This window comes from Giraffa tippelskirchi, chromosome 2 (assembly GCF_054371585.1).
Source record: "Giraffa tippelskirchi isolate mGirTip1 chromosome 2, T2T-mGirTip1v1.2.pri, whole genome shotgun sequence".
Lineage (NCBI taxonomy): Eukaryota > Metazoa > Chordata > Mammalia > Artiodactyla > Giraffidae > Giraffa > Giraffa tippelskirchi.
This window is the reverse complement of record NC_137276.1, coordinates 83,159,031-83,183,318: the sequence shown is the minus strand read 5'-3', so window position 1 is coordinate 83,183,318 and position 24,288 is coordinate 83,159,031. Positions and strand designations below refer to the sequence as shown.

Below are 24,288 nucleotides of genomic sequence, written 5' to 3'. Positions count from 1 at the left end.
TAAATATGGTATTTAAAAAATAATAATTCCATTAATTTCACTGTTTTGATAAATAATTATCATTCATGTACATACTTTATATACTATATATATATATTTTACATAGCTGTAAATAAATGGGTGATATTTTTTATTTTGTGTATGTTACTGATAAAATATTATAAGCAGTTTCTCATGTCCCAACAGATCCTGGCTAACATTATTTTTGGTTAATAATATTAAATCAAGTAAATATAATGTAATTAATTTAACTTTGCCCCTGCTGTTGGGTATCTGCATTTTATCCATTTTCTCTCAGATATATATTTAAAACTTTACTTTTTTTCAGAGAAATTAAAATCAATGGCTCTGTCCTCTTCTCTATAAACACCTCAGTAAAACAAACAAATAAATAAATGTTAAAAAAAATCTGACATGGGGTGGGAATTTTTTTGTTGTTAAACTAAAATTAAATCCTAGGAAAGAATAAATAATAAAGATAGTCAAACATCTTTGAATATGATATTTTCAACAATGAGAAAAAATATCTACATACATATATAACAAACCTTGATTTAAGCAGGGTAGGCAGAGTTTTTAAATAAATCTGAAGTACTTCCTGGGGCAAACACTGGTTATGATGGCTACATACATGTGTCTGAGCTGAAGTAATGCTAAGCTGTTGACAATGATGTGCTAATTCAACTCCTCTTTGCAGCACAGGATTAAATATGCAGTTATACAGTTTCCACTGAACAACAACATTGCCTTTCTGGATCAAACTGCAAATGTGGTTTGCAATCTGTACGCTCTGTAATCTGTCCTCTTGGAAAACAAAATTCTGGTAAGCTTCTAAGGCATCCCATTTCCACAACAAGTCTTCTGATCCACTGCTGGGCAGGATCCCTTGAAATCTGTAGGATGGACTTGATAAACCTGAGGAAGGTTCAGCATCACATGAGTTTCCCTGCAGGGTCTCCTCTAATTTGGCTAGTTGATCTGAGTCAACGGTACAGATGTTGCAAGCTGCTTTTTTAGTTTTCTGTGGTATTTCAGCTCCTCCTAATTGATCCAAAATCAGTTTGTTAAGAATATTCAGTATATGCTGCTGACAGCTCTTCAGTGCTGGCAATTTAAAAGCATGGAGGAGAGGAACAATCACAGATTTGGGATCCATACAACAGCATATGCCAATGTTCTGAACTCCTGAGAGGATCTGGACACACGTGTTGCTCAAGGAAGCCTGCTGCAGTAAGCGTAAACACTGGTGAGCACACACAGCGATGCAACAGCACCGCTCAGGGTAATACACGTCTCCATCTGCCGTCTCTTCAAATGGGTTTTTGGAAACCTGGTTTTTAAAAGCCGAGACCAACAGACCTGAGAGGTCTCTATGGTGATGCATGAAGTGGGAATATTCGCAACGTCTGTGCCTTTTTCTTGTACACACTGAATGATGGAGCTGCTCTGACTTCACTTTTTTGACAGTGCTCATTATTTTCATGACATTATTGATGAGGGCTTTCAAATGTTCTGAGGCCTCAGGAGGAACCCCATCTCTTACAAGAAGCCATTCCATTTGAAGAACTGCTGTTTCAAATAAATGAAATCCGTGATGCTGAATGAATTCTTGGACCAGATCCATGGCTTGACTGAAGAAGAACGGATTTGAAGCTGCACTTTGAAGACAACAGATCAGGATCTGCAGAACTCCCTCCAGCAGCTCAGGTAAAAGAAGCACTCTATGACGATACTTGGAAAACACAAAATCTTCCTGAACCTCTTGTAGTGTTTTCTTCTGTCTTGGGGCAAAAGAGTCAGGCTGCTTTTCTAGGCAAGTTCTAATCTTTAAAGCTGCTCTAAGCAATTCTGTTAAATTTTTTCTGAGACTTTCTGGCATCACCTCTGCCACACTAATATCTACTGACATCAGATGGAGTACTGTTCGGAAAAGCATCCGCTGAATCAAAGCCACTGGTTCTTCAGTCCAACCTGAAGAAACCATCTGACCCTCCAAATTGTCACTGAGATTACAGCAGTCCCCAAAACCTGCTAGGAATTCAGTCAGTGTGGGCACTACACTGGCTGCGAGAGCAGAATTATGATTCAAGGTAATGTCAAACTTACAAACTTTCTCTAATAAAGATAACAAAACATGACATAAGTCAAATGGAGAATTGTTCATGTGACTGATGGAAGACAAGGCAGCTGGCTCAGTTAAAATGTCAGTGTTTGACTCCTGTCTTGGAATCATTTCTCTGGAATTTTCCAAAGCCATGGTGTCAGGAGGAGTGTGCTCTTTGGTTGATAAGTGGTTAAGCTTAGCTGTAAGGTGGTCTTCTTTAGGACACTGTTTTACAAAATGCTGCAGCACATGCGACCTTCTGTATTTAGTCATTACTATACTTTTGTCATCTGAATTTGCTTCTGAATCTGAGGTGGAGAGCTGTGTCTTTCTTGCATCTCTTACAGAATAACGATGGGTAGTTTTACGTTGTCGCCTGCTTTTTCGAAAAACATTTACTTTTGCAGAAACCTGACCAGCCGGGGCACTTCCTTCTAAATATAATTTTTCCTGAGTAGATCTTTGAGAACTTGAGTTCTTTTCTTTGGTCAGGATTATACCAGCTGAGAATGGTAGATTAAAGTCTGACAAAAGAAAGAAAATTTAGAATACCTTAATATGTTTTGAAACTCAATTTGCATAGGTGATTCTCCTCTTACTTCTCTACTTCAGGAGTTTGTCCTCAGTATATTTTTATTAAGGGGCTGACTTCCTTCAGCTGTTTGGTATGTCTCTACTCCCCTTCCTCCCCACATCACTTCATTTCCTTATCCTTCTCATATTAAATTCAAGTGGCCCTGAATCAAAGAATACAAATTGATTTTGAAAACAGGGAGAACAGAGTTAGGAAAGCAATGCTGGTATTTAGCATTACTATTCTTACCACTTTTCAAATCTCCTCTAATAACACCATTAATTAAGACACAGAGGTATACTCTATCCTCAAAACAGTATTTAGTTTATAGCTCTGATATAATTTAGGAACCTTAAGATCTTCCAAAATTATTTCAAAATCATACAATAGATACAAATGCTCTCCAAGACTGGGGTTAAAAGAGTTATTCATTCACAATATTTACTGCATGTGCTACGCAAGGAACTTGGCACAGGTGAAGATATTGCTGTTTCACCCTCAGTGCCTTGAACCTAGGGCTGCTGCCTGGTCATCACTCAAGACCTATATCTTAGAGAAAAGAAAAAATTTTCCATACTAAAAAGATAATGACATTGGGCTTTTTCCTTGGCAATAATATATAATAAGATCTATACAAAAGGTACAGTTATAATTTAGAATGAATAATTAAAAATATAAATAAAAGACTTGTGCTTTTAAGGGAGAGGGGATTAAAAGGAGTCTGACAAATTTCACATATGCAAAAGTTGCAGGCAATGAAGACAACTTCATCAAAAGAACACAAATTAGAGTTCTTAAGGGATTAACAATGTGTGAGTTCTAGACATTCAGAAGAAAATAAGAGCAGAGTCAGTGAATCAACAAAATAAGCAGGATAATATTATTACAAGACCTTAGATAAATCCCTTAAAAGAGAGCTCCATATCAGAAATACATTTAAAATGCATATATGGCATTAAAATACAATTCAAGAGGTGTTTTTTTTTTTTTCCAACCTGAGAGATCCTTAAACATCTCACAATCTGCATATTCCAGAAATGGTCAAGGGGGAAAACTGTTAATCCCTCTACTGAAACATTTAAACTAATTTTCATGTACTTAATATGATATATATTTTTTCTGAATTAGAAATTAAAAATATGTTGACCTTAAGTGTAATAATCCTGTCTAGTCCTAACACAAAACATTACTTCAAATTTATCCTTTAAAAGCAACATTAGAAAAACTAAACTGCAAAAGTCATTGATAGAATACCGGTAATGGAAAGCAGTCTTTAAAGTAAGCAGAGAATCTTTAATTTCTTCAAACTTTTCACTCTCCATTGTTAAATGTTAGGCTGCACATACAGATTTACTCCTTTTGCTAAGTGTTTTGCTTCTTCATCTATTTTCTAATCATCATTACATTCAAGGAATTCTCTAAGTAGGGCTATCATTTTTATATTATTAGCAGAAATAAAAATATATTTGCCTAAAGAATTTTTCATATTAAATATCACACTAATATATACTGCTTTGATTTTGAGCTGTATCAACCATCACAGCAGAAGTAACCTTTCAGTGGAAGTTTTTCCCCAGTAGAATTTTGATAACACAGGTGATAAGACAAAGAAAAGAAACATACCTGTTGCCTTTTCTTCTTGAACAGGTATCTTCCATACCAATGGAAGAAGTGACAGAAGAAGGGTAAGGAGTTCTTCTCTGCATGTCAATGCCTGTATTAGAAATAAAAGAATCCTTCATGCTCTGAGGTCATGAAACACAGTAACTTCTAATATCTTATCTTTAAGTTGAACCAAAAAAAATTCAATTTCTTGAGGAAGAAGAATCAAATTAACCTATCCTAAATCCAATTAAAGCTGTGATACTTTGCAATTTATAAACCTTCCCAAGGATAGGAGAATGTAAGAGTATTTGATGGTATTTAGCACATTCTTGCTGCTTTTTCTGAAAGTAGCTGTTATTACCACCATGCACATTGCAAGAATTCCTCACCTACAAAAAGATAAATTTGCTAGGTGAAAATGAAAAGTTAAGCCCTATTAATTAGCAAACCAGTAACAAAAATTACTAGAAAAACATAAAGGCTTCATGCAGTTAAAACTCAGAAAACACAATTTTCAAAAAGAGAAATGGACATTATTAATACAATAGTATATGTAAAGAGAGACAGACTTATTAGTGAAGGTCATCCGATAAATATTTATTGACTGCACACTAGGTCCATAGCATTTACTGTCTTACCCTTTCTGGTGGATATGGTCCAAGCCCTGGAGAAGGTCCCCTCATTTGGTCCATAGAACACATACACACAGGACAGTTAAAGAACAGAAGGCACGCAGCATGTGTACATACCCAGGTGTGGCACAGGCATTCAGTTTAGGAGTTCAGAAAAAGGAGCAATCGTTATCAGAGGTGTGGAAGTGCTAGACCTGGGAAACTTGGGACACAGGTGGTTGAGGAATTAATGACAAATCAAGTGTAAATTCCTTATGTCAATCTGTGGGGAGGGGGTCAGAGTGGGTCAGGGTGACATAATCAGATTTGACACTATATAGACCACAGAACTGGTGGGGAGGGGAAGGGACTAATCAGTGTTAGAGGCAGGGAAACAGTAATACAGACGAGAGATAATAATTACCTGAAGCCTCAGACAGTAAAATTGAAAAGGAGGAGACATATTTGAGAAAGCATAGGGATAAATGAAATGACTTGCAGCTGATTATCTATGGGGCATATGGGAGGGGAAAAAAAAAAAGATCCAAAAGAACTTGAAAGTTTCTGATTTAGGCCACTAGGTAACAACTGATAATACAGTCATCAAGATAGGACATTTAGCAGTGGTGTTAGGTTGGGGTAAAGACGATGGATTCACTTTTTAGATATACTGAGTTTGAGATGTCTGTTGGATCTCCAAATGGACTCAGCTTTTTAATAAACAGCTGAATATACATGACTGGAACTTAAGAAAAAGATGTAAAGTAAATAATTGGGGTGTCATCCGAGCAGAGGTCAAGGACGTGGGTGAAATTTCCTAGGAGAGTATGCAGGAGGAGAGGTGCAGACTTCCCAGAATGGAGTTCTGGAGAACAACATTGAATGAACTGGAGATGGTGGTGCTGAAGAGCAGCCTACAAAGGAGACTGAGATGTTAACTCTCTCCAAAGAGAAGCAGAACAAGAAACATCAAGGGAAGGGAGCAGTTCAGAAAAGAAAGAAGAGTTAACCAGGTCAAAAGTTGTTGATCCTTAATTGTGTAAGATGATGGTAGGAAAGCACTTAGCAAGTACAGGGTCACTGGTGACCTTAACAAACACAGTTTTGATGGAGTGATGAAGGTGCAAATCAAATTACAAATAGGCTGAAGAGTCAAGGAGAATGAGAAAATAGAGACAGGATTCAGATTATTACTTTCTAGCATCCTGGTTATGAAAAGGCTTAAAATTCTGCAAAAACAAAATCTAAATCCCTTCTCAGGCCTGGAAGGCCCTTCATGACATGATTCCTACTGACTTGTCCAGTTTTAACTCCTACCACCTCACCCAACCCCTACCTACATGTACTATTAAGGTTTCCTGAACATCAATGGTCCTTCAAACGTCTTCCTCACGTGCACTGCTCTTACAATTCTCTCACCATCCTTCCATCTGCCAAGTACCAACTCATCCTTCAGGTCTTAGTTCCTCTGTGGGAAGACTTCTCTAATCGCCCCTAGGTCAAGTAAGGTTTCATGATTTAGTATAGCAACCAATTTGCTGAACGGTTAATGTCTGAATGCCCACTTTCCTCTTTCATTCATTCAACAAATATTTATTGAGCCCCTACTATGTGCCAGACACTCTGGAGGTAGTGGTGAACAAGGAAGACAATACTCACATCCTTACAAAGCTGACATTCTAGCAGGTGAGACAGAAAACAATGGGGACAGATAGGAAACTTTCAGACAGAATGCTGTGATATGGAGAAAATTAAATAGGATGGAAAGAGGAACATTTAAATAGGCTAGTCAGGACGGACCACTTGAGCAGATGCTTAAGTGATGAGAGGGAAGAATCCATGCAAAGACATGGAGGAAAAGAGCTCATAGGAAAGATACAAAGGGTGGGAATGGATTTGACTTTTGCATAGAATGGCAGGCAGGACAGCATGGCTAGAGCACAGCAAGGGGGAGGGCACTGAGAAAAAAGGCTGCAAGGTCAGCCACGTGGACAGTGCCAGATACAAGGCAGGCTTGGGAAGGGGGGTCACATGAAGGAGTTTGGATTTATCTCTAAATATGATCGGAGACTTTTCCAAACATACTTTGGAGGCCTCTCTCAGAGCATGAATTCCAGGGCTCAAGCCCTAGTCCTTAGCAATCACCTCCCTTTTTCCCACTCAATGCCTAGTACACAGCTGGATGTTCATAAACATTACCTGCCTGAATGATTTTGAATTCTGGATGCAAAGTAAAAATTGTATCAAAGGGCCCCATTTCTATGTGCTTTACTTCAGAATCAGCAGATGTCTAGATAACAATTGAATGCAGAGCTTGTACTAGGTACCTATCTCAACATTTTTTAAGATGCCAGCAAAAGATACATTATCTTGCAACTATCTTGCAAAAAAAAGTAAACCAATTTTGGACAGGTACATTCCTGCCTAGTCCTTCTAAGTTGAGTCTTTATCTTTTGTAGAGGAACTAATAACATTCTAACAGAGCTTGCCAAAACCTCAAGGGTGTGTGAAGTGCTATAGACAGGCTGTCCTTGTAATTCAGCGCATGTTCCTCCACAGTACTCTGGCAAATCACCACTGCTGTGTGAACTGGCATTCCTGCCCCTGGCTTCTGAGACACGTGGCCTGGAACTTCTCTATTTCCTTCCCACTTAGCTCAAGGATCAATATGCCAAATTAGGCAATATACGACCCAAACAGAGCCATTGCCTGGCTATTCCTAAACTATCCGATCTAGAGAAATCACATTACTCCTTATCTAATACTTACAATTTTATGTTTTCCCCTCTGCTTGGAAAAGGACTGTGTCACACATTTTTTAATTCCCCATTGCAATAACTAACAGTGAGATCACTCTCATCCAGGTGGTAAGAATCATGCTCATGCTCCATATCTACCAGGTGCCAGGCACTGTCTCTTTCACAATTCTATTGTTTTGATTGTATTTTATATTAATTGCCTACCCTAACCATCCAAAAGTACTGATGGCAGGATGGAAGAGAAAGGGCAATTTTATTGGGAGGAAAGGCTGAGATCCCAAACCAGAGGCGATGTTTAGGAAGCTGCAGGCATATGGGCACCAGATCAGTGGGGTTCAAGGATCTCAGGATGACATGTTAAGGAATTTGGACTGAAGTTATTTTAATTTATATTAATGGCATTACTTTTAATTTTGAAATGCTAAATTTAATGTTCCAGACATAGCAGAAATATATGTGCTATTTATTTAAGTCCTTCATTTCTTCTATCAGAACTTTATAATTATTTCTTAAATGTGTATCTATACACACATATGTGAACATTTCTTCATTACTACTGTAAACAGAATCTTTTTAAAATTTTCTAGCTGTATAGCTTTAGCTAAAGGAAACAATATGTTTGTCTTATATTCTATAATTCTGTTCAACAGTTTTCTGGATGATCTTTTGGATTTTTCTGTACACATCAGTTTAAAAATTAACTTTTATTTCTCCATCTTTCTCACATTTAGCTGTCACTATTTTCATATTCTATTTTATTACTGCATGTTTTTAAAACATGATATCAAACAGAGTAGTAATAAAGTTATTCTTATGCTGGTTCTATTGCAGAGCTTATTAAAAATTATTTTGATTTTTTTCATACAAACAGCTCATACAACTCAATAACAATGAAAAACATCCAGTTGAAAAATGGCAGAAGACCTAGACAGACATTTTTCCAAAGAAGATATACAGATGGCCTGTAGGCACATGAAAAGATGTTCACCATCATTAATTATCAGAGAAATGCAAATCAAAACTACAATGAGGTGCCACCTCACACTGGTCAGAATGGCCATGATTTAAAAAGTCTACAAATAAATGCTAGTGAGAATGTAGAGAAAATGCTCCTACACTGTTGGTGGGAGTGTAATTTGGTGCAGCCACTGTGGAAAACAGTATACAGGTTCCTCCAAAAACTAAAAATAGAGTTGCCATGTGATCCAGCAATCCCACCCCTGGGCATATATCCAGACAAAACTATAATTCAAAAAGATATGTGTGCTCCTATGTTCATGTGAGCACTATTCACAATAGCCAAAACATGGAAACAACCTAAATGTCTACTGACAGATGAATGGATAAAGAACATGTGGAACATACATACAATGGAATACTACTCTGCCAAAAAAAGAAATAATGCCATTTGTAGCAACATGGATGGACCAAGAGATTATCATACTAAGTGAAGTAAGACAGATAAAGACAAATACCATATAATAATCACTTTGATGGAGAATCTAAAATAGGACGCAGATGAACCTATCTACAAAACAGAAACAGACTCACAGACACAAAGAACGACTCGTGGTTGCCAAGGGGGTGGGGGGGGTGAGGAAGGGATAGATTGGGAGTTTGGGGTTAGCAGATTAAAACTTATTATACATAGAATGGATAAACAACACAGTTCTAGTGTATAGCACACAGAACTATATTCAACATCCTATGATAAACCATAAGGGGAAAGAATATGAAAAGGAATATTCACTGAATCACTTTGCTGTACAGCAGAAATTAACACAACATTGTAACCCAACTATGTGAAATTTGCTCAGTCCTGTCCTACTCTGCTACTCCGTGTTGAAAGTAGCAAAGACTTTTTGCTACTAGTAATACTGTACTAGTAGCCCACCAGGTTCCTCTGTCCATGGAGTTCTCCAGGCAAGAATACTGGAGTGTGTTGCCATTCCCTCTCCAGGGGATCTTTCTGACCCAGGGATTGAACCCAGGTCTCCTGCATTGCAGGCAGGCTCTTTACCATCTGAGCCACCAGGGAAGTCCTACTATACCTTAATAAAATAAATTTAAATTTTTTTCTTTTTTTTCTACTCTTTTTATATGAAACTCTCTATTCTTAATCTATTTTTAGAGTTTTTGTCAAGAATAGATGAATTCTGTTAAATGTTTTTGATGTCTCAGGATAATTACATGTACTGTTTTCTCTACTGATGTCAAATACTATGCTTTGAAAAAAAATAGTTTTTCTTGATTTAGACCAGAAATTGCAAACTTCTTTTGTAAAGGGCCAGAATGTAAACATTTTAGGCTTTGTGAGTCATACATGGCCTGTGTCCCATATTTTTGTTTTTTTTAACAGTGCTTTAAAAATGCCAAAACTCTTCTCAGCTTGTGTGCTGCCCACAAACAGATCAATGGCAACAGTTGGTCTAAAGGCCATAGTCTGCCCAACCAGCTCCCAATTCCCTCTCCTCCTCTCCTCCTATCAAAAATGGGTTATTAAGTGGCTATAATACTAAGAGTATTATGTCACAACCCCAGAAAGACTTAAGGTGGTACCTAGTAGGCCCTGTTAGCTAGACCAAAGGAGAGTATTACTAAAAATTTTGAAGGTGTTTTTCCACAAAAGCCTAGCTGCTACCAAAGTGCTGCACCGGGAAGCCTAGAGTGCATACAGAACTGATGCCTATTGTGAGCTCGTGGACTTCCGATCGAATGCCATGATGGAACATTACTTTGAGAGTCCTGGGAGGGAGTATGGGAGAGATGCTAATAATCATGGCCAGAGGGAAAACACTATGGTAGATAAAACATGGCCACAAGTGATTTCCTCCCATCAAGTGCTGGAGTCTGTGTTCTCATCTTTTAAATCTGTGCTGGCCATGTGACTTGCTTTGATCAACAGAATGTGGCAGAAGTGAGATATGTGACTTTCTTCAGCCTCCCCCCTCAGCCTTTTGGAATGCTTCCACCCATGGAAAGAAGCTGAGACTAGCCTTATGAAAGATGAGAGGCCACATGGATGAGAAACCAGGCAGCCAGCCAACAGTCCCATCCAGCAGCCCTCAGTCTTCCGCCAACCAACTGCACATTCAGATGTAATCCCTGCTGACACCAGAAGGAGCAGAGGTGGTGATCCCAGCTGAGCCTATCTGAACTGCCAACCTCACAGAATCAGAAGCAAATAAATTATTTTTTAATGCTGCTAAGTTTTTGAACTGTGGTTTGTTATGTAGCAATCAACTGATATACTCACTGCTCCTGTCTACTAGCCTGGGTATAAAGGAGATAATGCAATGGATTATCTACTGCTGTCCAGGGGCTACCATTTCCACTGTGATCACACTCCCACTCCTCCAAGATGTAGGAATGTCAGCATCTGCTATGCTCCCTCATCCCTGTTAGACCAATCATACACAGATAAATTCTGGCATATGTATAAACAGAATCTGCAGAACTAGATGCAGTAATTTAAAATTCATTCATTGTTATTACCTTTGAAAACTGAAAAGTCTGCATTATTCTCCAACAGAAACAATTCTTGCTAATAATATTATCAGTGACTGACTCGTCAAATCTGAAGAATACTTTTCATTGCTTATTCTCTTACTTAACAACCTCCCTAATATTTTCAGAATAAAATTAAGATTCCTTACTATGGTAGACTGACTTACTATGGTAGAGCCAACTCATTGAAAAAGACTCTGATGCTGGAAAAGATTGAAGGCAAAATGAGAAAGGGGCAGCAGAGGATGAGATGGTTAGACAGCATCACCCAATCAATGGACATGAGTTTGAGCAAACTCAGGGAGATAGGGAAGGACAGGGAAGCCTGGCGTGCTGCAGTCCATGGGGTCGCAAAGAGTCACACGCTCAGACTGAGTGACTGAACGACAAAACTACAGTAGGCAAGGTTTGCCATCAGTCTTCCCTACTAGCCAGGCCCCCACATGCAGCCTTTGCTTTAACCCTCCTAGTAAATTTTTCTCCAGAGCTCAGTGTGTCTGCATTTTCAGTTCCTTTGGTTTAATGCCTCCTCCCCCTTTACACTGCCAATTCCTATTTAGGCATGTCAATTTGTCTAAGAAGCATTTCCTGAGGACTCTCTCCTTTATATGCCCAAATAATTTTACAGTTTGTCATCCTTAAAAAAAAAAAAATCTGTCCATCCCTTCAAAATCTATGAGTTCCTGGTAAAGACATCTCTATTCCTGTATATCTGTATGTAGCAGAGGTGCTAGAACATAGTAGATACTGTTGAATAAACCAGTGAATGAATTGTGTAGCCACAGTTTTAAAAGTCTGATATTTTCCAATTAAACTTACTTTATGTATTGTTATGATAGGCCAATTATATAGTACCACATATTAAAGAAACAATACTATAAAAATGTAAGAAGATTAAAGTACTCTGTTACATATAAAATAGCAAAGGTTAAAGAAACCCATTATATTTTTAAAACTATATCCTGTTCATAAATGTCTAGCCTGTTCTTGATATTTTACTCAGTAAAATAAATAACAACTTTATAGAACATCCATAGAATATGAATAGGTATAGAAACTATATATACTGGAAATTTTAAAAGCAGAATTTTATAACACATAGTTGTGTATACTAGTTCAATTTGATATATTTTATTGGTAATAAATCATGTTATTTTCTACTCATTATCTTAGAATTAAGTGATATATGTCCATGATTAGGGTATAGAAGAAATTAGAAACCATTACTGTCAAATAGACATAGAAATAAATCACTTTTATGTTGGAAGAGTCATCCAACTAGATGTATTTATGTTACTGATGTATATTACGTTACTGATGAGGATACTGAGATCTGGAGCAATTAGGTCACCAAAGCCACCTATCTAATTGACACTGATACCAACATTAAAATCAAGGGTAATTGTTATTTTTTTAGGCTGGGCAGTTTTCAAGTTTACAAGTTTTCAAAAAACTTGTAAAGGTCTAAGTATAAACTTCCAGTCTGTTATGTTTAACCATTAAAAAGATTACATTTTTGCTATTTAAGCATTTTTTCCCTCAGAATAAACAGATTAACATGTCTGTATATGATAAACTGTGACCAAATTGGGTTTATTCCAGGAATGCAAAGTTAGTTCAACACTTAGAAACCATCAATGTAATCCACCTATATTAATAGAAAAAAATTATATGATAGTCTCAATAGGCACAGAAAACGTTTGACAAAATCCAATATTTATTCAGGATACAAACTCTCAACAACCTGGGACTAAAAGAGAATTTCCTTATTGTGATAAAAGGCATCTGGGAAAAATCTAGAGCTAACATAAGATTTAATAGTGAAATACTGAATGCCTTTCCCTCAGGTCAAACACAGGCAGGATGTCCACTCTCATCACTTCCACCCACTTCTGTACTAGAAGCCAAAGAAAAACATAAGAAAATGAAATAAAAGGCATAAAAATTTGAAAAGAAGTGAAATTATTTATAGATGACATGACTGTTTAAACAGAAAATCCTAAGGAATGCACAGTAAAACTTCAAGATAGATAAGTAAATAAATTTAGTAAAATCACACGGCACAAGGTCAGCATACAAAAATCAACTATATTTCTATGAGCAGCAAGCAGCAGAAAAATAAAATTTTTAAATGCCATTTATAATGTCATGAAAGGAATAAACTATTTAGAACAAATTTACCCCCAAATACATAAGATCTCAATGCTAAAACCCACAAAAAACTGTGGAGAAATTTGAGAGGACTCAAATAAAGAGATTTATATCATGTTCATGGATTGAGAAACTCAGGATTGTTAGCATGTAAGATGTCCATTCTCTCCAAATTGATTTCTGGATTCAACAACAGCACAACTGAAATCATAGCAGGCACTTTGTAGAAATAATAAGCTGATTCTAAAATGTATATGGAAAGGCAAAGGATCTAGAATGTTCTTCAAACATTCTTGAAAAAGAAGAACAAATTAGAGAACTTATACCATTTAATTTCTGGAATTACTATAAAAGTTACAGTAATCAGGCCAGTATAGTATTAGTGAAAGAAGATAAACAGAGTAGAAGAGAGAGTCTAAAAATTAACTATAAATATATGGTCAGTTGGTTTTTAACCAAGGTGGCAAGGTTTTTCAGTAGGGGAAAGAACAAACTTTTAAGAAGAAATGCTGCAGAATAACTGAGTGGATGGGCAGAAATGAACCATAATTCCTACCTCACACCGTACACAAATATTAATCCAAAATGGATCACAGACCTAAAAGACCTAAAAATAATAACAAAAAAGCCCCTAGGGGGAAAAACATTGGAGAATATCTGTGCAACTTTGGGTTTGTAAGACCAAGATTTCTTAGACAAGATATAAAAAGCACTATTCATAAAGGGAAAAAATTTGCTTTTCTAAAGACACTGTTGAGAAATGTAAAGGTGGGACTGTCCTGGTGGTCCAGTGGTTAAGATTCCATGCTTCCACTACAGAGAGCACAGGTTCCATCCCTGGTTGGGGAACTAAGATCCCGCACGCCTCACAGCTCAGCAGAAAAAAAAGAAAGAAATGAAAAGACAATCCACAGAGAAAGTATTTGCAATTCAACAAAGATTTTTATTCAGGATACATAAAGAATTATAACAACTGGATTATAAACAAATAACCTAAGTTTTAAAATGAGCACAAAACTTGAACAGATATTCACAAAAGAAGATATACAAATGGACAATAAGCACACTAAAAAGTGCTCAACATCATTAGTTGTCACAGAAATGCAAATTAAAACTGCAGTGAGATACTGCTTCACATTCACTTAGAATGGGTAATACTAAAAAAACTGGCAATGTCAAATATTGAGAGGATACAGAACAACTGGAATTCTCATACACCACTGGTAGGAATGAAAAGTGGTACAACCACTTCAAAAAACAGTTTGGCAATTTCTTATACTGCTAAACACCTATCCTATAGCCTAGCAATCATATGCCTGGATATTTATCCAGGAGAAATGAAAATATATTCACACAAAGACATTTATAAGAATATTCACAGCAGCTTTATTCACAATAGCCAAATGTAAACAACCCAAATGGAGAAGAAAATGGCAACCCATTCCAGTATTCTTGCCTGGGAAATCCCATGGACAGAGGAGACTGGTGGCCTATACAGTCCATGGGGGTCACAAAAGAGTCAGACATGATTTAGCAACTAAAGAACAACAACAAAACAACCCAAATGGTTAAACAACAGGAGAATGGTTAAAAAATTATGGTATATCCATACAACAAAGCACTAACCAGGAACAAAAAGTAATGAACTACGGATTTAAGCAACTTGCATGAATCATCTCCGAGACACAAGCGTACATACTGCATGATTACATTTACGGGAAGTATTAGAACAAGCAACACTATACTTAGATGTTAAAAGTCAGAACAATGGTTATCTTGCAGCGGGGGAAGGGGAGTGGCTGACTGAAAAGGAATATGACAAACCTTTCTAGGGTGGTGGAAATTTCTAACCATTGATTTGGTTACATATTTGTCAAAACTTATCCAACAAAATACTGTGCATTTCCTATACGTAAATTATGTATCAATAAAAAGTCTGCTTAACTCCTTATATTAAATATCTGTTAATAAAGAAGAAGTATTGCAAGGACTTAAACTGCCTCTTCTCCAGAGTATCCAAGAAGTGTTTCAACATATGAGAAACAGAGATATAAAAAAAAGCTAAAGTTTCTCATGTACAGCTTTGAATCCAGTGCTTTGATTCCATTTTAAATGATTAAATCTTACATAGTTAAATTCCCCTTAAAGAGCCTAAAGATCATTCTCTATTTTCTGGCTTAAACAACTAAATCTTGGGAAGTCTTATTTTTAAAATGGTTATTCATTAATATTTTATTTTCACTCTACTTCTACTGTCCCTACCACCATTGCTACAGATATTCTAAAAAGTGAGTGACTAAGGAGAAAGAGGGCATTAAAAAAATATTGCCATAGGAAAAAATGTTGCAATTATGAGTTGAATGAGTTCAATCATTTAATGGGCTTCAGACGGTAAAGAAACTTCCTGCAACGCAGGAGACCCGGGTTCGATCCCTGGGTCAGGAAGTTCCCCTGCAGAAGGGAATGGCAACCCACTCCAGTATTCTTGCCTGGGAAATCTCATGGACAGAGGAGCATGGCGGGCTACAGTCAATGGGGTCGCAGAGTCAGACAGGACTGAATGACTTTCACATCCACATTCAACCATTTAACAGTACAGTAAAAGATACTTCACAACTCAAAAGAGAAAGACAGAAAGTAGATTAGTGTTTGCTGAGGGCTGGGGGGATGGGAGGGATAGGGAAGTAATGGCTAAAAGGCACCAGGTTTCTATTTGAGGGGATGAAAATGTCCTAAAATTGACTGTGGTGACAGTTGCATTTATGTATGACTACATTAAAAACCACCAAACTGCACATAAGAAATAGATAAATTCTTTGATATGTAAGCTATATTCCAATAAAGCTGGCATTTAAAAAAGCTATTGAAAGTTTAATTGGGATTATATTGGGATTTACAGATAAAATGAAATAGATAAAAATTGCATTTAAGCTTCAAGCTAACCTTGTTTGATTTATTTAATGTTTCTGGATCTCAGTCTTTCATCTACAAAAGGAGGTTAGATGAAAACATCTCCATAGTCCCAACTAGCCTTAAAATTCTGTTAATTCTATAATAAGGAAACAGCAAAATACCATATGGTCTTACCATTGTTTAAGCAAACACAGTAAGGTATGAAAACCCGATGATTTAGTAATTATTAGTTTACACAAAAGATTCTGTACTTTCACCCCAGAATTGGCAAGTTCTCTAAATATAATTTACACTAAACTTTTAAAAAATATACCTGATACTTATTGAAAGTACAAATGCATGATGTTTCTGAATCATGATCTTACCTCTACTAACAATCATAGTTATCTCACACTGATATTAAAATTAAAAAGCATAGGGTATATGAAAGAATTTTAGAAAAAAGGCTGTTTATAACTGTAAGATATTTTAGACATTTTGGAAAGTATCCAAATAAACAATATGTTCATAAATGGAGTTACTTTTCCTTGTCTGAGTAATGTGAGAGACAGGACTTTATCTCAAAGAGACTATCAGAAATTAAGCAACCTAGAAATTACTTATCTATAATTAAAATTTACTGATAAAAAAATGATTTGATATGAAAATGTTACCTGATCAATGATAGAATTTAGCTTGGTAAGTAACAGAAATCCTCGGCCATGGACAAGGTATTGTCCGAGGGTTGCCATGTGGGTTTCCTCCTCTTCTTCCTCCCTGGCCTCCACTCTCTGGACCACCGCATTGCAAAGCCGGTTGACATCAGTTAGAAACTCACGCGCCAATGAGTTACTGTCAGTGCTCATGACCGAGCTATAAAATAAATATTACAGAAAAGATTAGAAAAATAAAAATGTTGCATAAAACTATTAACATGTATTTTTGTTGCTATTCGTTTTTAATCCAAGACTGACTTTAAATTATTGGGCATTGGTACCTAACCTTATAATCTTTTCAGACATAGTTCTGATCTAGTCTGGTACTCCTTAAGTATACTTGCATGGCTGAAATTAGTCCTGGGTGTGAAATGACTGAGCAAGCATGGGTAAGTGAAAGTGCTGGGAAAGAAAACACTAGTGGGTGGTGGCGGTTAAAGTCAATGCTGACTTCCTCTCTAAAATGGCCTCACTATAGAATAAAAATAAACCCATTACTTATAAAATATTCTTGCTGTACATATTTTGAAAGATAAATGGATCTTTAAAAATATAAACTGTTTTTCACCTGACAGAACCCAAAGACGCTGACATCATTCTGTAGGTTTTGAGGCTGGTGCAAGTTTTTTAATCTTACCAGAGATTGGTAGAAAGCAAATAACCAGGAAACACAGAAAATTCATCAGATGTAGTACTGACAATGAACATAACTCAACTGAAGGGCTGACATTGTGAACAGCTATGACCAAGTTCATTGAAGGGTACTCAAGAACAACTAACTCTTCCACAAATGCAGCCTACTGACTATGTAAGACATCATCAGTTGCAAGGCACACTGCAACTTTAGAAATTTTAAAAAATGTGAAAAACAAAAAAACTGTGGTAATAATTAGAGCCTATCGTCTAGAAATTAACAGAAATAATAGAAATTAACATGAATTTTTAGACAATTAATGAGGAAATAACGTCAATCCCACTTCCTAAAAGCATAAGACGCCATGTCAGTAAAAAGTATTATATGCAGAAACATTTTTCCTGATTTAAAAATGTATATAAAATACACACACAGTTACATATATAGGGTATCATATATAAATGATCTATTACCTGATTGTTTCATTTAGATAGTTCGGAAATCTTCACATGAACTCTTTCTCTGTTTAATGGCTGTATGCATACTGTTTTTAATACATTCCACTGCATGTGTAGGATTGGGGGCAGGAGGAGAAGGGGACGACAAAGGATGAGATGGCTGGATGGCATCACCGACTTGATGGACATGAGTTTGGGTAAACTCCGGGAGTTGGTGATGGACGGGGAGGCCTGGTGTGCTGCAATTCATGGACACGACTGAGCGACTGAACTGAAGTGACTGAACTGACTGCATGTGTATTTTACATACAGTACATGTATTTCATTAGTAGATGTACTATAACAATGTAGCCAATTTGTCACTGTTGAATATTTAGGTTGTTTCTAGCTTGTTACTATCATAAACAAACTGCAATAAACACCTTATAATACCTGCACATTTATCCTATTATTTCCTTGAAGTAGAAATTGCTGTTATATATTGCTGTTAGGTTTATTCCAGGTGTCTTACAGTTTTCATCATTATTCTGAATGGGACTTTATTTTCCATTATATATTCTAACTAGGATACAAAACTGGTATATAGGGGGCCTATAGGAAGTAGATTTATTTTGAGATATCCAAACTTTACTCATATATCCAAACTTCTCACTGAACTCTTGTATTGCTCTTATTGGAATTTCTAGATCTAAAACTCTGTCAACTACTAATAACAAAAAATGAACTTTTCCATCCAGTATTCACACACTTTTCACTCTTCTAGCTGCATTAGTTATTAACAGCACTAGCAGAACAACTCTGGAAGGAGTGATGGGGGCACTTCTGCTTGGCACAGTAAGAAATACTTATTTCTTCTGACGAATCTAATAAGCATTGCTGAATTTAACTGAATGTTTTTCAGCCATTCTGAATGCCAACTGAAAAGATGATTGCATGGTATTTTTGAAAGATTTTTTTTGGAACATTTCAAATGCCCAGAAAAAAACAAAGATTCTATAACATGAGGTTATAGCAAATAGTCAGACCTCAGATCTAGCAAGTATTAACATTAAGCTATGTTCAGTTCAGTTCTCGTGCATGGGGGGGATGGGTGTGTGCGTGTGTATGTGTGTAGAGAAATCAAACTTTATAGTACAGGAAAGCTACACTCCACTCATACCTCTTCTACCTCCTTAGTTGCTGTTTTATCATTTCCATATATATTTTTATAATTTTGATACATCATAGTAATAAAATATTCAGTATCATTTTAATTATTTTAAAAATGTATGCATCTTTTTATAACTTTGCTTTTCCCTCTCAACATTAAGTTCATTCCTTTAAACTATTGTGCATGTGCCATAGTATGAATAAACCATAATTTACATGTCTGGAAAGTTTAGGTATTTTCACTTTGGGATTTAATTAATGTCACATAACTATGTAGTTTCAAAGTCTTAGACTGAATCAAGTATTTTGGCTATTAATATATGTTACATTAAATACTCACCAATCTTTCAACACTTCTGTAACATTTAGGGTCTTTATAATTTGAGTTCATGAACTGGACGAAACAAATATTCTTAGAACGAAGCTACACCTACCAAAAAAAAAAAAACAGGATAAAACAAAACAAAACAGGAGAACCATTAACGGTGATAGCTAAACACAAATAATTTTAAAAATTAAAATTTTGACATAAAAACCAGAGGCTAGTCTTCATGTTTGATGTATGAAACAGCCAACAATTTTTTTAATCTCAAGAGCACACGAAAAAATGCCTGTAGCTTTAAGAATGGGATCTTGAGAGATGGAGTCTTGGAACATAATTGATCTGCACAAGACAACCTGATCACAGCTCCCTACACCTCTTCTCCCAACTCCCAACTTATAACCTCCAGTAAACCACTATAAAGGAGGAAGAACTGCACACCATCTGTCTTTTTAATAACAAAATCTAGAAGGCAGTAGAATATCATCTATATAGTATGACAGTCAAGTTATTACTTTCCTGTAAAAGATATTTGAGGATATATGAGAACTCAGAAAATACTACAGCCAAAGAATGAATAAACCACCACCAAGTTTCCTACCCTTTTTGAATTTTTAAAAATGAATTAATCTCCTATGTATAATACAGTGAAGGCTATTTCTAGAATACCAAAGGATAAATTCCTACTTCTGGGGTAGCAAGAAGATGCTTCTCTGTAGTTTTCTCCTTTGCTATAACTTTTACCAGGCAGAGGCATGAAAAATATTTTCATAGTTATAAGGCAAACAGTAAGGTTTATTTGGAACCACAAGCTTTTAAAATCAAAATGACCTTTAATTGCTCAAAATGCTCAAATCTAGAGCACTGTCTTGAATTCCTTTCAGCTTGACAGACGGTTCTTGTACTACACACTATTCTAGGCCCTTGAGAATAAAGCAGGCAGGAAATAGAACAGAACTGTTCTTAGGCTACACAGGACTTTGTGTGAATTAGGGAAAAAACACTTCCTAGGATGGTGCAGCCCATGGCACACAGCTATCAAAGCACAGGCTAGATCTCAGTCTTACTTGCCCACTCCACTGGCCAACCACCAGGGCATCAACTGCTTAACCAAACAAAACAGTCCTGGAGTGGAGTCTCAAAACACCTTCCATACCTGCTCCTACTGCACCATCCATATATTTTTAACTCTAAAATTACAGACAAGGAAATCACCTATTGAACGATGAGCATAAGGAGGTATTGAATGAATTGCTCTGACTACTGGCACCCTCTAGTTTGGATTACTATAAGATGGGGCCGTTTATCTCAGATACTAAAATGATTCCAGCTAACTGAGGCTGGCTATTAGAAGTGAAAGTTGCCAGAAAACTGGATCCATCTGTTTCTCTTACTGAGAGACATTTCCAGGCCAAGCTGAGGGATTTTTCTAATGCTCTTAGAAAGCCACTGACATGGCTTCTTTATCTTCGTATTGTACGCGGTCCAGCTTGGATATCCATGGAGTTACACTCCATCCAAAATCATAATCCCATCTGCCAGAACAATGAGCTGTGTCCTCCTACACTCTGCCATCACTCATTATTCATAGCTGTGTTCTGACTTTAAAAAAAATTACTCTATATTATGCTAGGTGTCCATAAAATATGGAAATACAGTTTTTAAATAAATTGAAAATGTGTCTTTTAGAATATTACATGTTTTTGCCCCTGTGTAGCTACTTATCTGTATGACTATCTTACCTCCTAGGTAACAAGCTCCTTGAGGCCGGCGACCCTGTCTTGTTGCTTTTTGTACTTTATAGCAAAAATGCCAAATTTCAAATTCATCATCATTACAATTTTCAACTTATAACTATTGATATAATGTCATAAGAAATAAAACTTGCTCCCAACAATATTACTAGAATTTTTATACTCTTAAAATTTTACCATAAATGAAATGCATCCTAGCAAAATGCCTATAATCATATAAATGACCTTTTCAGAAAAGCAATAGGTTTCACTTTCTCTAATTCAGCAACTAGCAAAGTGTAAAATATAAATAACCAAAGCAAACAAAAAACTGACAATGTGTCAGTTATACCCTCTGGTTTTATGTCATTAGAAATGACATAAGTGTCATCATCAATAGGCCATTTAATTAAACAAACATTTATTGAACAGTCACTATACACCAGCTACTATTTTTGACACAAAAAGAAGATCCCTATGCTCATGGATTCTAGTGGGGTAGAGACAGAAAAAATAAATGTAATGCCAGGTAGTGGTACTAAGTGCTGTGAAAACAAAGTAAAACAGAATAAGGATACAGAATGACAGGAAGGCTACTTTAGATAGAGTTGGCAGGGAATGTCTAAAGGGGACATTCTGAGCAAAACCCTGAATGAAGTAACAAAACAGCCCATGTGAGTATCTGGGGAAAAAGTATTCCAGGGCATTGAGATTAGTGTATATTTGATACACCAGATACTGCAGCTACTGCTGCTGCTAAGTCACTTCAGTCGTGGCCGACTCTGTGCGACCCCATAGACGGCAGCCCACCAGGCTCCGCCGTCCCCAGGATTCTCCAGGCAAGAATACTGGAGTGGGTTGCCATTTCCTTCTCCAGTGCATGAAAGGGAAAAGTGAAAGCGAAGTCGCTCAGTCGTGTCCGACTCTTAGCGACCCCATGGACTGTAGCCTACCAGGCTTCTCTGTCCATGGGATTTTCCAGGCAAGAGTACTAGAGTGGGGTGCCATTGCCTTCTCCGACCAGATACCGAGTGCAAGAGAAAAAAAGAAGTTAGATATTACTACAAAAGTGTGAAAAGTCACTCACTCCTACTTTTCAGGGACTGAAGTGAGATGTAGAAAGAAACAGGAGTGTTCCTCTGGAACTGTCTCTCCCGAACAGTGGAAGTCTCCTTCCTGCCCACCCTCCTTTCCTTGCCTAACCTCCAAAAATTTTTTTACAAAAAGAGAGACTACCAAGTTTTTTTTAAGACTGTGCAAGGACTAGCCTAGATCATTTATAGGTAAGACCAGATGGGAGACAAAGTATAATAAAGTTTAGCCTTAGCTCTGTCAAGTCTGACAGGTCTCTCAAGAAGCAAGTCAAAGGTATCAGGCAGGCAGTTGGATATACCAAGCTAGGTTCAGGCGGGAGGCTGGAACAGGTGAATCAGTTTGGGAATTATCAGCATGCAGATGCATTTTAATGAGATAATATGGATGAAATAACCCAGAGCAATGCCATGTGAAAGAACTTTCTGCAATGATGGGACTGTGGCTAGTGGCTAGAATACTCAACAGGGGGGACCCAGAGAATGAGTGCAAGCGCAGCAGAGAACAGGCTCTAGGACTGAGCCCTGGGGTCTACATCACTGAGTTAGGGAGACGAAGAGGTTCCGGCATAGGAGACCAGGAAGGAACCGCATGTGAGGCAGAAAAAATTCAGGAGCATGGTCCTTCCCAGAAACCAAGTGAGGAAAACCTGAAACAGGAAAGAGTGATCAACTGTGTCAAATATTGCTGAGAGGTTGAGTAAGATGGAAATGGGGAACTGACCATTGGATTTAGCAACATGGAAGTTACTGACAACCCTGTCAAACAGTGTCTCAGTGGAGTGGCAAAGAATGGCAAACAAATGGAGGCAAGGTGTTTAGAAAACCCTTTAGAGAAGTTCTGTCAAAAAGGGTAGCAAGGAAATAGGTGGCAGTTTGAAGGGGACACTGGATAGGGGAATTGTTTAGTTTTTTAAGAAAAAAAGATATTATGGCATATTTGTACAGCTGCAGTAACTAAAATCAAGTTCCGCTATTCAATAACTGGATCTATACTACAGTCCAGCTCTCCATGTGTCTCCCAAAACAGGATAGACCAGATGATGTCAAATACCTCATGGGATTCTATGTATATTACAGCTGCAGCATTCTCTTGATCTGTACATGTACATCCCCAACAAAAGCAGAATCTGGGTTATCTACATGAATTAGTTTTAGAGACTCTCCTTAACCTTTCCTGTCTATCTATTCTTTCTGTAAACATTTGCAAATCTTTTTAAATGATCTTTAAGAAGCTTTTGTGGAGATAACTTCAAACTCACTAAAGTCTATGGAATCTGCATTCTTTTTTTATAATTTTGGAAGTTTATTCTTCACAATCTTCTAAAAGTTTTCAAATTCACTGTAATAACTCAAAGATTTCCAGTTGAGCAATGACATTAACAAATTTTCTCAGAATCTGAACCTGAGGTGTGAATTCATTTAGAGCAACCAGAGATTATGGTACAATCTCCTCCTCAACCTTGGGCTTACATTTTCTCCTATTCTTCTTACTTCTACCCTCATTAATCTGTGTATAGATCATTCTTCATGTTAGAGAAGATGGAAAGAAAACAGAAATTGAGAAGTTTCATTTATTCTCTGTCTCTGATTATAGGGTCGGTTTGTTTAAAAGAAGAATCCATTATTTGCTTGTTATTTTCATCTTCTATATATAAAATGTAAAGGTCAGTTTTAACATTTTTAAAACCTTAGCTCATTATTCTCAGAGGGTTGTGTTCCTCTTTTATATATAAATAATTTTGTTTTTGTTATTTGTTTCATATCCTTCTTTCCTTGTTCTGCATGTGTTATTTTAAAATCTGAGTTCATTTGGCCACTTTGCCTCTACTTTTTCTTTGCATATTATTTCCAACTGTTCAATAAAGATTCTATGGACATCTTACAACCACTTTCCCTTCTAGAAACTATATATGGCACCTTACTGATCTTTTCTTTGATATTTAGGAACTCTGTATCTCCAATTCTCTATATTCCACCTT

At 36.7% G+C, this 24,288-nt stretch overlaps 1 protein-coding gene across 1 annotated transcript in view; it reads right to left on the bottom strand.

Annotated features, from left to right (window-relative positions):
* LYST (lysosomal trafficking regulator) overlaps positions 1 to 24,288 on the bottom strand; it is a 167,462-nt gene that overhangs the window by 121,448 nt on the left and 21,726 nt on the right. The window contains exons 2-5 of the mRNA XM_081569436.1: positions 19,501 to 19,590; positions 16,878 to 17,076; positions 4,302 to 4,392; positions 549 to 2,628 (exon numbers count right to left, since the gene is read on the bottom strand). Coding sequence (XP_081425562.1) covers positions 549 to 2,628; positions 4,302 to 4,392; positions 16,878 to 17,069 — 2,363 coding nt within the window. The 5' untranslated portion in view covers positions 17,070 to 17,076; positions 19,501 to 19,590. The remainder of the gene's footprint in view (positions 1 to 548; positions 2,629 to 4,301; positions 4,393 to 16,877; positions 17,077 to 19,500; positions 19,591 to 24,288) is intronic.